This window comes from Gossypium arboreum, chromosome 5, assembly GCF_025698485.1.
Source record: "Gossypium arboreum isolate Shixiya-1 chromosome 5, ASM2569848v2, whole genome shotgun sequence".
NCBI classification, from domain to species: domain Eukaryota; kingdom Viridiplantae; phylum Streptophyta; class Magnoliopsida; order Malvales; family Malvaceae; genus Gossypium; species Gossypium arboreum.
Genome location: NC_069074.1, coordinates 85,497,022 through 85,507,652, shown reverse-complemented (window position 1 = coordinate 85,507,652; position 10,631 = coordinate 85,497,022). Strand labels below are relative to the sequence as shown.

General features: G+C 30.3%; 1 protein-coding gene across 1 annotated transcript; it reads left to right on the top strand.

Moving 5' to 3' along the window:
* Positions 1 to 816: 816 nt before the first annotated feature.
* LOC108481362 (probable disease resistance protein At4g27220) lies at positions 817 to 5,221 on the top strand. Its single transcript, XM_017784503.2, has 4 exons — positions 817 to 1,104; positions 1,654 to 4,596; positions 4,672 to 4,807; positions 4,916 to 5,221. Exons 2-3 carry the CDS (start codon positions 1,664 to 1,666, stop codon positions 4,688 to 4,690), a joined length of 2,952 nt encoding a protein of 983 aa, XP_017639992.1. The 5' UTR covers positions 817 to 1,104; positions 1,654 to 1,663; the 3' UTR covers positions 4,691 to 4,807; positions 4,916 to 5,221.
* Positions 5,222 to 10,631: the final 5,410 nt, after the last annotated feature.

Here is a 10,631-nt window from a genome sequence, read left to right as displayed (position 1 = left end):
TTTTGAATAACTGAATTGTATGAAAAATAAAGATAATTATCATTTAATAGAATCCAATAACAAATTAAAAACAGAACAAATCAATGTTTCTTAAATCCAAATTAGTAATAATTTCAAGTTGAATTGCATGCCCTTAAAGAATATTTAAAACTGATATTATAGAGGCTTATGAAATTGACTTTGATGTCATTTTTTAATCAAAAGAATACAAAATATACCACAAAAATTTATTTTTCAAACTCAATTCAAATTTTCATTACATTTAAATTATTTTTCAAAACCAAACTTATAAAAATAAAATATATTCGAAATTTTATAGTTTCTTATAACTTAAAAGCTATGTCAAGAAATAGAAGAGGTAAAAATAAAGACATATAATTTTTCTTAATGTTTTTTTTTATATATTCTGTTTAAAGAATGGGTATTGGATATTTTGGTATAAATAATATAGAGAATTTTAAGGGTTTAAAAAATTTACGCTCATTTTCTCTCACTTTATTTAATTTTAAAATTTTATTTACTTTTATTTAATTTTTAATTTTATAATGTTCTAAAATTTTAAAAGTAATTTCATTTTTTTACCATTTTATATATTATCAAAATCAAATTGAATGATATAAAATTAAGGACTAAAATTGTTATTATTCCAATTTAAAATTAACATATGTAATAAGTTGTCCAGAATCCAAAATTTAATACTGACAACTTCAACAATGCAAATAATTTAGTAATGGGGTGCGAATAACTCTACCTTATACAACTCATTGACTTGTATATTTAATTTGAAGTTTTAACTTATAATTATGCATTCTTATACCCTGCTGTCCCAACTATTATTTTTATTAAATATTATTTAATGCCAACTTCAATGATTTTGTTTTGATGTCCAAGGTGTATCACAAAATTTCAAGCATCCTGTCAAGCTAATTTTCTTTCATTTGCTTAACCCATCACATGCTTTTCTTTGCTTAATCCATGACTTTGAAATGATTGTTTCTGATTATCTGCTACTGTTATAGCTTTGTAAGACAGTCAAGGAAGAAGTCAACTTCACTGCTTCATTTTCAGTTCTATTCTCTCAACACTTTTCACCCACTAAGTCAGGTAATAAGATCTGAACCTATGATTTCCCCTAGTGATTATCAACTGTTTTTGATTTTAGGACTGGATGATCAGCAGACATAATCTACTTTAGATAGAAATTAATACAACAAGATGATTTCCTTTGCTTTTCACATAACAAGAAAGACGAATAGTTGTATTAAGATCTGAAGCAATGATTTCCTCTACTGATTATCAACAGTTTTAGATTTTAATACAAAAAGAGCTACCCAGAAGCAATATAAGGTTGAAATCTGATACTGTTGAACATTTTAATACTGTTGAACATTTTAGCTCTTAATATTCCGTAATGAACTCTTTCACACTTGAATCTAGCATGTTATATAGTTTGAGAGATTGATTCTGGAAATACAATGGTGACCTGAATTCCATCCTGTTTCTGTCTGCCACCCATCCATAGCTCCATCTAATAGACGCCATTGCTTGAAACTTGCATTCATGCTTACGCTGACATATCAAAACTTCATAAAAAAATCTAATACATTCACAGATTTTCATTATCTGCTACGGTTATATATGATTGCGCTGCAGGGACATAGCAATGGAGTACGTAGAGCCTGTTGTTGGCGTTGCAAATTGTCTCGGAACTCCTGTTTGTAAATATTTGCAATATCACAGAAAGCTGAACGATTATGTGAGAAACTTCAAGAGGATCCGAGATGAATTGAATTGCAAAATGGAAGATATAGAGCTGCAATTGAAAGCAGAGCTTCTTCGTCCTCTGGGGAAGATACCAAAGAAGGGAGTTGAAAATTGGTTGAAAGCTGTGAAAGAGATGATTAGGGAAGCACAAGTTGTTGAAAACAAAGTCAGTAACGGGAGATATTTCTGTCGTGCTTGCAACGGGAAGCTGGTTGATGAAAAGACTCGAGAAATGAAGGAATTTCTTGATAAAGCTCCTAATGCCTCTGAAGGTCTTGCCATGGATGGTCCAAGTGCTGGGTTGCCGCTGCCAACATCAGAACTAGTTGGAGAGGAAGGTGTCAGAAATGAGATTTGGGCATGTTTGATGCAGGAGGAGGTGAGCAAGATTGGGGTTTGGGGGATGGGCGGTGTGGGTAAAACCACTATCATGAAGCACATCCACAATGATCTTTTGAAAGAACAAAGATTCGAAAGGGTAATCTGGGTTACCATAGCAAAGGAGTTCAATGTAATGAAGGTACAAGGTAATATTGCAAGTGCGTTGGAGTCAAAGGAATATTTAGATAAAGAAGAGGACAAGCTCAGACGAGCTGCAATCTTGTCAGAAATGCTGAAGAACGCAGGAAAGCATGTTCTAATCCTAGATGATGTGTGGGATAAAGTCTCTCTAGAGGAAGTTGGGATCCCTGAGCCGAGTGGCAGCAATGGCTGCAAGTTGGTGTTGACAGCCCGTTCGGAGCATGTCTGTAAGTATATGGGTTGTAAGGTGATAAAAGTGAAGCCCCTTTCAGAAGAAGAGGCATTGATACTATTCTTGAATAAAGTTGGACCTAACATAGTTCAAAGTCCAACTATAATGCCTACTTTGAAGCTTGTTGTCAAAGAATGTGCGGGTCTACCTCTTACAATTGTCGTGGTAGCTGGTACCATGAAAGGAGAAGATAACCCTCTTATTTGGAAAAATGCACTCGGGGAATTAAAAGAGAGAATAGGGAAAGTTGAAGGAGTGGAAGCTGAGGTAATCGAGCGCTTGAAATTTAGCTTCGATCACTTAAAGGACGAGAAAGTGAAATATTGTTTCTTACATTGCGCATTATATCCCGAAGATTTTGAAATTGAAAAGGATGAACTAATTGAGTGCTGGATTGACGAGGGATTCATAGATGATCTGGGTACAAGACAAGAAATGAATGATAAGGGTCAAGTTATTTTGAAGAAGTTGGAAGATAATTGCTTGTTGGAAATTGTCTCGAGTGAAGAAATGAAAATGCATGATGCAGTGAGAGACATGGCATTGTCGATCACAAGAATGAATCCCCAATATATGATACAAGCAGGTTTGCAATTAGAAGAGTTACCAGAAAAGGAGCAATGGAGTTCTGATATTGTGAAAGTATCGCTTATGCGTAACTCCATATCAGAAATTTCTATAGATGTGCTGCCCACAATATGTCAACTGCTCACAACCTTGTTATTGCAGGGGAACCCCATAAAGAAGATCCCAAATTCTTTCTTCACAAACATGCCTTGTCTTAGTGTTCTCAATTTGTCCTTTACAGCGATCGAGAGTTTACCAAATTCCATCTCTGAACTAAAGAACCTCACAACATTGCTGCTTCGTGGCTGTTATGGATTAAAAGATCTGCCATGTGTTTCGATGCTTCAAGAATTGAAAAAGTTGGATCTTACTATGACTAAAATTGAGGAAGTACCTGAAGGCATGGATATGCTGATAAAGCTAAGATACATTGATCTTAGAGTGCGCACTCTGAAAGAGATACCCGCTGGACTTTTACCAAAACTCGTTCACCTTCAGCACTTGAGTTTTGATGTGAAGAATGAAAAAATAAGTCTAAAAGCAGAGGAGATGGAACCATTGAAGAAGTTGGAGTGCTTTACCGGACGTTTCGAAGACATCAATGAATTCAATAAGTTCATCTCCTCAATGCAACAAAATAAGAAAAATCTCAAGAAGTACGAGTTACAGGTGGGCTCATATTATGAGGATTTGGAAAGAGATAAAGCATTAACAATTGGAGGAGTCCAGAATTGGGGAGATGAGTTAATTATGCACCCAATTGAAATTCAAGAGTTGAATATTATTATGTGCGACTATTTGAGAAGCTTAGTCGATGAAAATGCGATTAACTTGAGGGTTTGTAGGATTTGGGAGTGTGAAGGGATAGAGTGTGTTGTTTCCCTGTCCTCTTTTGCCTCTTCTTCCGCTCATCCATTTCAGAGCCTCGAGGTGTTGAATCTTCGAGGTCTGCCAAAGTTGAGTGCCCTTATTATGAAAGATGCAGGAATTGGTTCAGCAACAACATCAACATTGGCTCCGTCTGCCACCTTTTCCCATCTTAGCGTAATTAATATAGTCGAATGCTCGAGTATGAAGACGTTGCTTCCACATTGGTTGCTTCCAAACCTCCAAAACCTGGAAGAAATATCAGTGTGTAATTGTGCTGAGTTAGTAGAAATATTGGGAGCAGCAACATCAGAAGTTGAAGAAAAAGGGAGTGATGCATTAATCAAATTCCATCTTCCCAAATTGAGAAAGTTGGAATTGTGGCAATTACCAAATTTGAAGAGCATTTGCAGCAAAAGTGGAGTGATGGTTTGTGATTCTCTCCAGTTTATCCGTTTTATTAAATGTGATGAACTGAAGAGAATTCCTCCATTTGTTCCCCTTGTTGGCAATGAGCAGCCATTTGCATATGCTCCACCTTCTCTTACCATCAGGTCAGACACAGAATGGTGGGAATCGTTGGAGTGGGATGACCATCCAAACTTTAAAAATGTTCTTCAACCCCATTGGAAGACGAATGGAAGGTATGAACCATTTATAGTTTAGTTTATTTTTTTTATTTTTATAAATCTAATTTCTCCATATTAATAAAATTTCAGGTATTTTTTTGGACGTTGATGAAGATAAAGATAAAAGTGTTGGTGGGAAAGAAGTAGTGGGGAGTATAGTGCAAAAAAGGGGAGAAAAGGAATGATGGAAGGAAGAGGTTAAGAGCATTGAGACTGAGAGGCTAAGGTAAATAAGAAATTAAACTACCTTCACTTTTTTAACATTTTCCCTCTCTTACCATTCTGTCTATTCTATTATTCTTCTCTAAAAATACAATTTCATGTTTTTTTTTAGTTTAAGATGATGTTAAAAGTGATGTGGCCTCCATTGCTGCCAAAGAAGTAGAACAGAGTAGCAGGGCCGAGGATAGTGCAAAAGGGAGGTGGGAGTAGAAGGAATGATGGATGAGGTTAAGAGCATTGAGGAATTGAGCAGCCACCATAATAATTGACATTTTAAACATTTTCCTTTCTTAGGATTCCTTAAATTTTGTTATTCTTCTCTAAAAAAAATAACTTTATTTGTTTTAAATAAATGTACTTCCCAAAATAATCTTCTAAATATTTTAATTTTTATATAAAATAATTAAATTATAGACTTATTTTGATATGATTGTTGCATGCAATTCTATTATTTTATGATTTATGTTGATATTTTAATTTTAAATTTTAATTATAACTTAATACATGTTGTTTATAATTGTTTATTATTTTAAATTTTATTATTGTTGTTGTTTTGTTGTTAATAGTAAGTAATAATATTTAAAATTTAATTTAAAAATGGGCCCTCTCTAAATATAACAAAAATTTTTATTAAACTTATTAATCTTCTATCAATCATTTATGCATTTTTTTAACTAATGATTCTAATAAAAGTTTTAACATTGAAAAGCATATAAGTTGAAATAATTTTTTTTAATTTTAAAATATGCAACTTAAAAATTTAATCCATTAGATATCATATTATAGAACTTGTAGTATAAATCCATTCTACTTTATAAAATAAACTTTTACTATAATTATATTTTCGTTTATAAAATATCATTTATTTTTCATCATATTACAAAATTCATATTTAAAAATAAAAAATAAGTAAAATAGAAGTTGTAATAACATATTTAAAAATAATTATAATTTAATTTATAATTATTAGTTATAATTTGAAAATTGTATATTATAATATTTTAATTTTTAAGTTAATATATTTTAATTATATTTAAGAATTCAAATAAAATATTGTATTTTAATTATTTTAATTAAAAATAAAATATTTAAAAATTAATTAAATACTAAATACGTAGAATTACATACAATACATGTGACATTAAAACTAGTAAAATTAAAAATCCCCATGTAGCAATATCAAATAATAATAAATTACAAATTATTCTTTAAATGTTCAAAGCATGGGCCTAATTAGACCAATATAACAAACCCAAACTCAAGTCCATTAATTGTGGAGCTTGAACTAAAGCCTAAACATAAGTTTAAATTTCAAAACTGAATTAATGTAACTCGTTAATTAAGGGCTTTTTCACTTAAATAATACAAAAAATAAAATTAATAACTGAAATGACATGCTCATGAGATTATTTACCAAAATGGTATGGTTTTCGGCACCGGACTGAAATATAATGATCTAAAGTATTTAGGGACTTGATATGCAAATTTATCATTTTGAGTGGCCGCTAAAAAAAAAGTGAAAGGGTTCTGCCACATAGCTTAAATGTGGCTAATTGCCTTCTAAGCCCTCCTTATTTATTATTTTATTTTTATTCCCTTTCAACTTACTACATTGTGTTTAAACAAACCCTCAACCTATTTTTGTAGTTAAATAAGCTCTTAACTTATGATTTTTACTTATAAAAGCCCTTTATTTTAATATTAAAGTAAATATATTTTGAATTTCAAGCTCTTATATTAAATTTTTGTTGATGCAATAAAAATTATTTACACTTTAACATCAACATAAAATCTAAAAAAGTAATCAAAAATTTCAAAAGAGTAGTAAGTTGAAAGGAATAAAATATATAAGAGCTTATTTAACAAATAATTTAATATAAGAGCTTGAAATTCAAAATATATTTACTTTAATATTAAAATAATGGACTTTTATGAGTAAAAATCATAGGTTAAGAGCTTATTTAACTACAAAAATAGATTGAGGGCTTGTTTAAACACAATGTAGTGAGTTGAAGAAGAATAAAAATAAAATAATAAATAAGGAGGGCTTAGAAGGTAATTAACCACATTTAATGTTTGGTGCCACTGATGGCACCCTTCCCCTTTTTTATCAGTTACTCAAAATGGTAAATTTTCATATTAGGTCCCTAAATACTTTAGATAATTATATATCAATCCGGTGCTACCAATTTGACAGTTGGCACCAATAAAACCATACCATTTTGGTAAATAATCTAATGGGCATGCCATTTCAGTTATTAATTTTATTTTTATATTATTTAGGTAAAAACCTTAATTGGGTCTCAATATTATTTTCACAAAATAAAAAAAATATTATTTTGAGAACATTTTATTTTTCATATAAAATTTTAAATATATATATATATATATATACATATATTTAAATCTAAAACATCATATTCTTCAATACCTCAATTTTACTATTTTAACTAAAGGTACATTAAGTTTTTTTTATTTTTATAAATTTGTAACAAAGAATTCTAGTAAATGGGTACACCATAATCTAGAATATTAAATAAGCCTTTAAATATTGTCACTTTATTCAATTAGTTTCCAATGCTATGCGAGTTGTAAGTGATTTTATGTGTTTATTTTTTAATTTATTAAATAATATTTTTTACTAATTAGATGAGGACTAATTTAAAACTATAGTACTCTTTGCTTATATTAATCTATTGGCATAATCTTAATTAGATATGTTTGTATTCATCGTAAAGTGAAATTATTTTTGAACATTTATAATTGATTAATATTAAAATAATTGAAATTAAAAATAAATTACTAAAAATAATTTAAATAAAAGTTAGATTTCAAATGGAATTAAAATATAATATCAGATTATGACTACCTTTGAAGTATAATTTATCGGGTAAACTACACCGTAGGTCATTCTAAAAATAATATTATTTCTATTTTGATTACTCTAATTTTTTAATTTAGTCACTCTAATTAAGATAATTACTTGAATTAGTTACTACCATTAAAAATTCCGTTAATCCACTAACGGATTGCTAACATGACAATTTTTATTTTTATTTTTTTACTTTTGACTAAAGCTAGAAACTTTTTTATAATTAGTCTAAACATTTGTGTTTGTTTATTTGCAACATAAGAACCACTTATTCCTGTCACCACTCATCCCTTGCTTTCCATCTCTATTGCTCCTCATTGCACCATAAAAACCACGTTTCATCACAATGGTGTACAAAGAGTGTTGGTTGTGTTTTGACTATCGTACAAATTAGTATAGGAATACAACCAGATAAACTTCCGAGTGGATACTATTGGAAAACTGCAGGTGAAGTTGGAGCGAAAAACACAAGCCGTCATGTAAGAACCTACGACTATCATCAGATCTTGCATGGCGACTAGGGACATGACGGATTTTTTAGTTCTAGCAAGGAACTTGGATTCGATATCTAGAGTCGATTTCCACTTATCATGATTGAATAGCTCAAAATTTTCACCAAGAATCTTCTTGGTTAGAACAATGTCAATAGCTAAGACAAGGTGAAAGAGAAGCAACAAGGAAGCTAAAACGGTAACAAGCTTGGGAAAGGATTGAGTAGAAATTGACTTCTTCATGGACTCAGTACGGGATCCAGAGGAGGAAAAAAAATCGATCTTTAAGAACCAATGAAAAAAAACCAAAGGAACCCAGAATTTCTTAGATAGAAAAGATCAAATAAAGGGGCTTTGAAATAAATTTACCTTTGAGGATTTGCTACAAGAAAGCGTTTTGGACTAATTATAGAGAAGTCCCTAATTTTAGTCAAAAATAAAAAAAAAATGTCATGTCAACAATTAGTTAGTGGGTTAACAAAAATTTTAACAATAGTGACCAGTTCAAGTAATTATCTAAATTATAGTGACTAAATTAACAAAAATTTATAGTGACTAAAATATTTTAGAATAACCTACGATGTAGTTTACCATTATTTATTTACTCATGAATGTGAAGTTAAAAGCCAAATGGGCTTGGATCCAACAAATGATTTTGATGATGTGTGGGATTTTTTATTTTATATTTTTGGGTAAACTACACCACAAGCTATCCAACTATTCTCTTTTTTTTTTTCATCCAACCATCAACTTTTTTAATGTCGTCACTCAACTATTGTCCCTTTTCTTTTTTGGTCATCCAACTATTTTTTTTTTAAAATTTGGTCACTCAACTGATCAATCTTGTTTTTCTGGTCCATTTCCGTTAAATGGCTTTAAATTTCTAATAGAAGGGTGATATGGCAATTAAAAAAACTTAGTATAATAAAACTTTTACATATTATATCAGTTTAGTCATAATTTTAAAAAAAAGTAACCTTCAAAATTACAAATGATCTCAATTTGATCATCAAATTTTACCTACATCGTCCGCTTCCCCACCGTCACTACTATGGTTGCCTCCATATCCTCCTCCACCCTTCTCCAAACAAAATAAAAAAACCTTCTCTTTTTTCTTATTTGAAACCTAATATAGTAGCAAATATATTCTATTTGTTTGATTTCTGTGTTGACATATTCTTCTCAGCTGAATGCTAATAATAACAATAATATGATGAAACAGTAGAGTAATTTCTAATGTGATGGCCTTCATTTCACTCACTAGTTGCATGTTTATTCTTCATGCACTAATTAAACAAGATTTGAAAAAGGCAAAAAGCATGAGCATGCAACACTGAATTGTCAAATACTCAATAGTATGAGATTGAAATGGTGTTATTTTGCAGGAAGAATGGATGATTTGTAGAATAATACACAAAACAATTGAGAAGAAAAATGGGGTAGCTACTGCGCAAGGAGAAGGCTACCTCTTGGAACTTTCTTCAATATCTTCAACAGCAAAGCAACAACTTGCTTTCGTCCACTGCTTGAAACCCCAACTCCGTTATTAGAATCTCAAGCTCAAACTTCAATGCAGGCTACCCTAACTCTTTTATGGAAAATGACCTGAAAAAGCCTAATAAACCTAGTTGTGTATCCAACTAATGAGTTCCAACCCTCCTTTTCAGCCACTTACACCTAGCACACTTGACAAATTGACAACATTTATAAATTTTGAAATTTTGTTTTTTAAAATTATGATTAAATTATGTCGAAGTTGAGAGATAAATTTATTGTTATATCAATTTTTAACTGCCACATCACCCTCCGATTAGAGTTTTAAGACACTTAATAGAAATGGATAAAAAAACAATCTCAATTAGTTGAGTGACCAAATTAAAATTAAATTAATAGTTGGCGACCAAAAGAAAAGGGACAATAATTAGATGACCTATGATGTAGTTTACCCATATCTTTTTAAAAGCGTATTAAAAATACTGAGGAATGGGCTGGTAAGGGAGAATTTCATTCTTTGAATGGTCCAATTAGAGTGGCAATGGGTGGATCCCCAATTGCTGATTTAATTTCTACACCATAAAATATCCAACGATTAACATGGAATTTTGCACTAAAGCTGATCCCACGGTCACATCAAAATTATGTTGATCATGTTTTGGAATTGTTAACGGGAGATTATCTTAACAGATGTTGTACAAGATAAAATTTTATGAATATGAAATATTATAATTAAGTAACTAAAATTTAAGTAAATTAATATATTTAATATAAAATTATAAAAACATAATTTCATAAAATTTGTCACAAATGTGTTATTAATTTCATAAAATTTGTCATAAATGTGTTATTTTCATAAGATGTTTTTAATTTTTTAGATAAATCTATTTCCCAATATGATCTCATTTTTCTCATAATATTCATTTTATCTTCCTTTATGAAAAGTCAATTACTATAAAATACTAATTAAA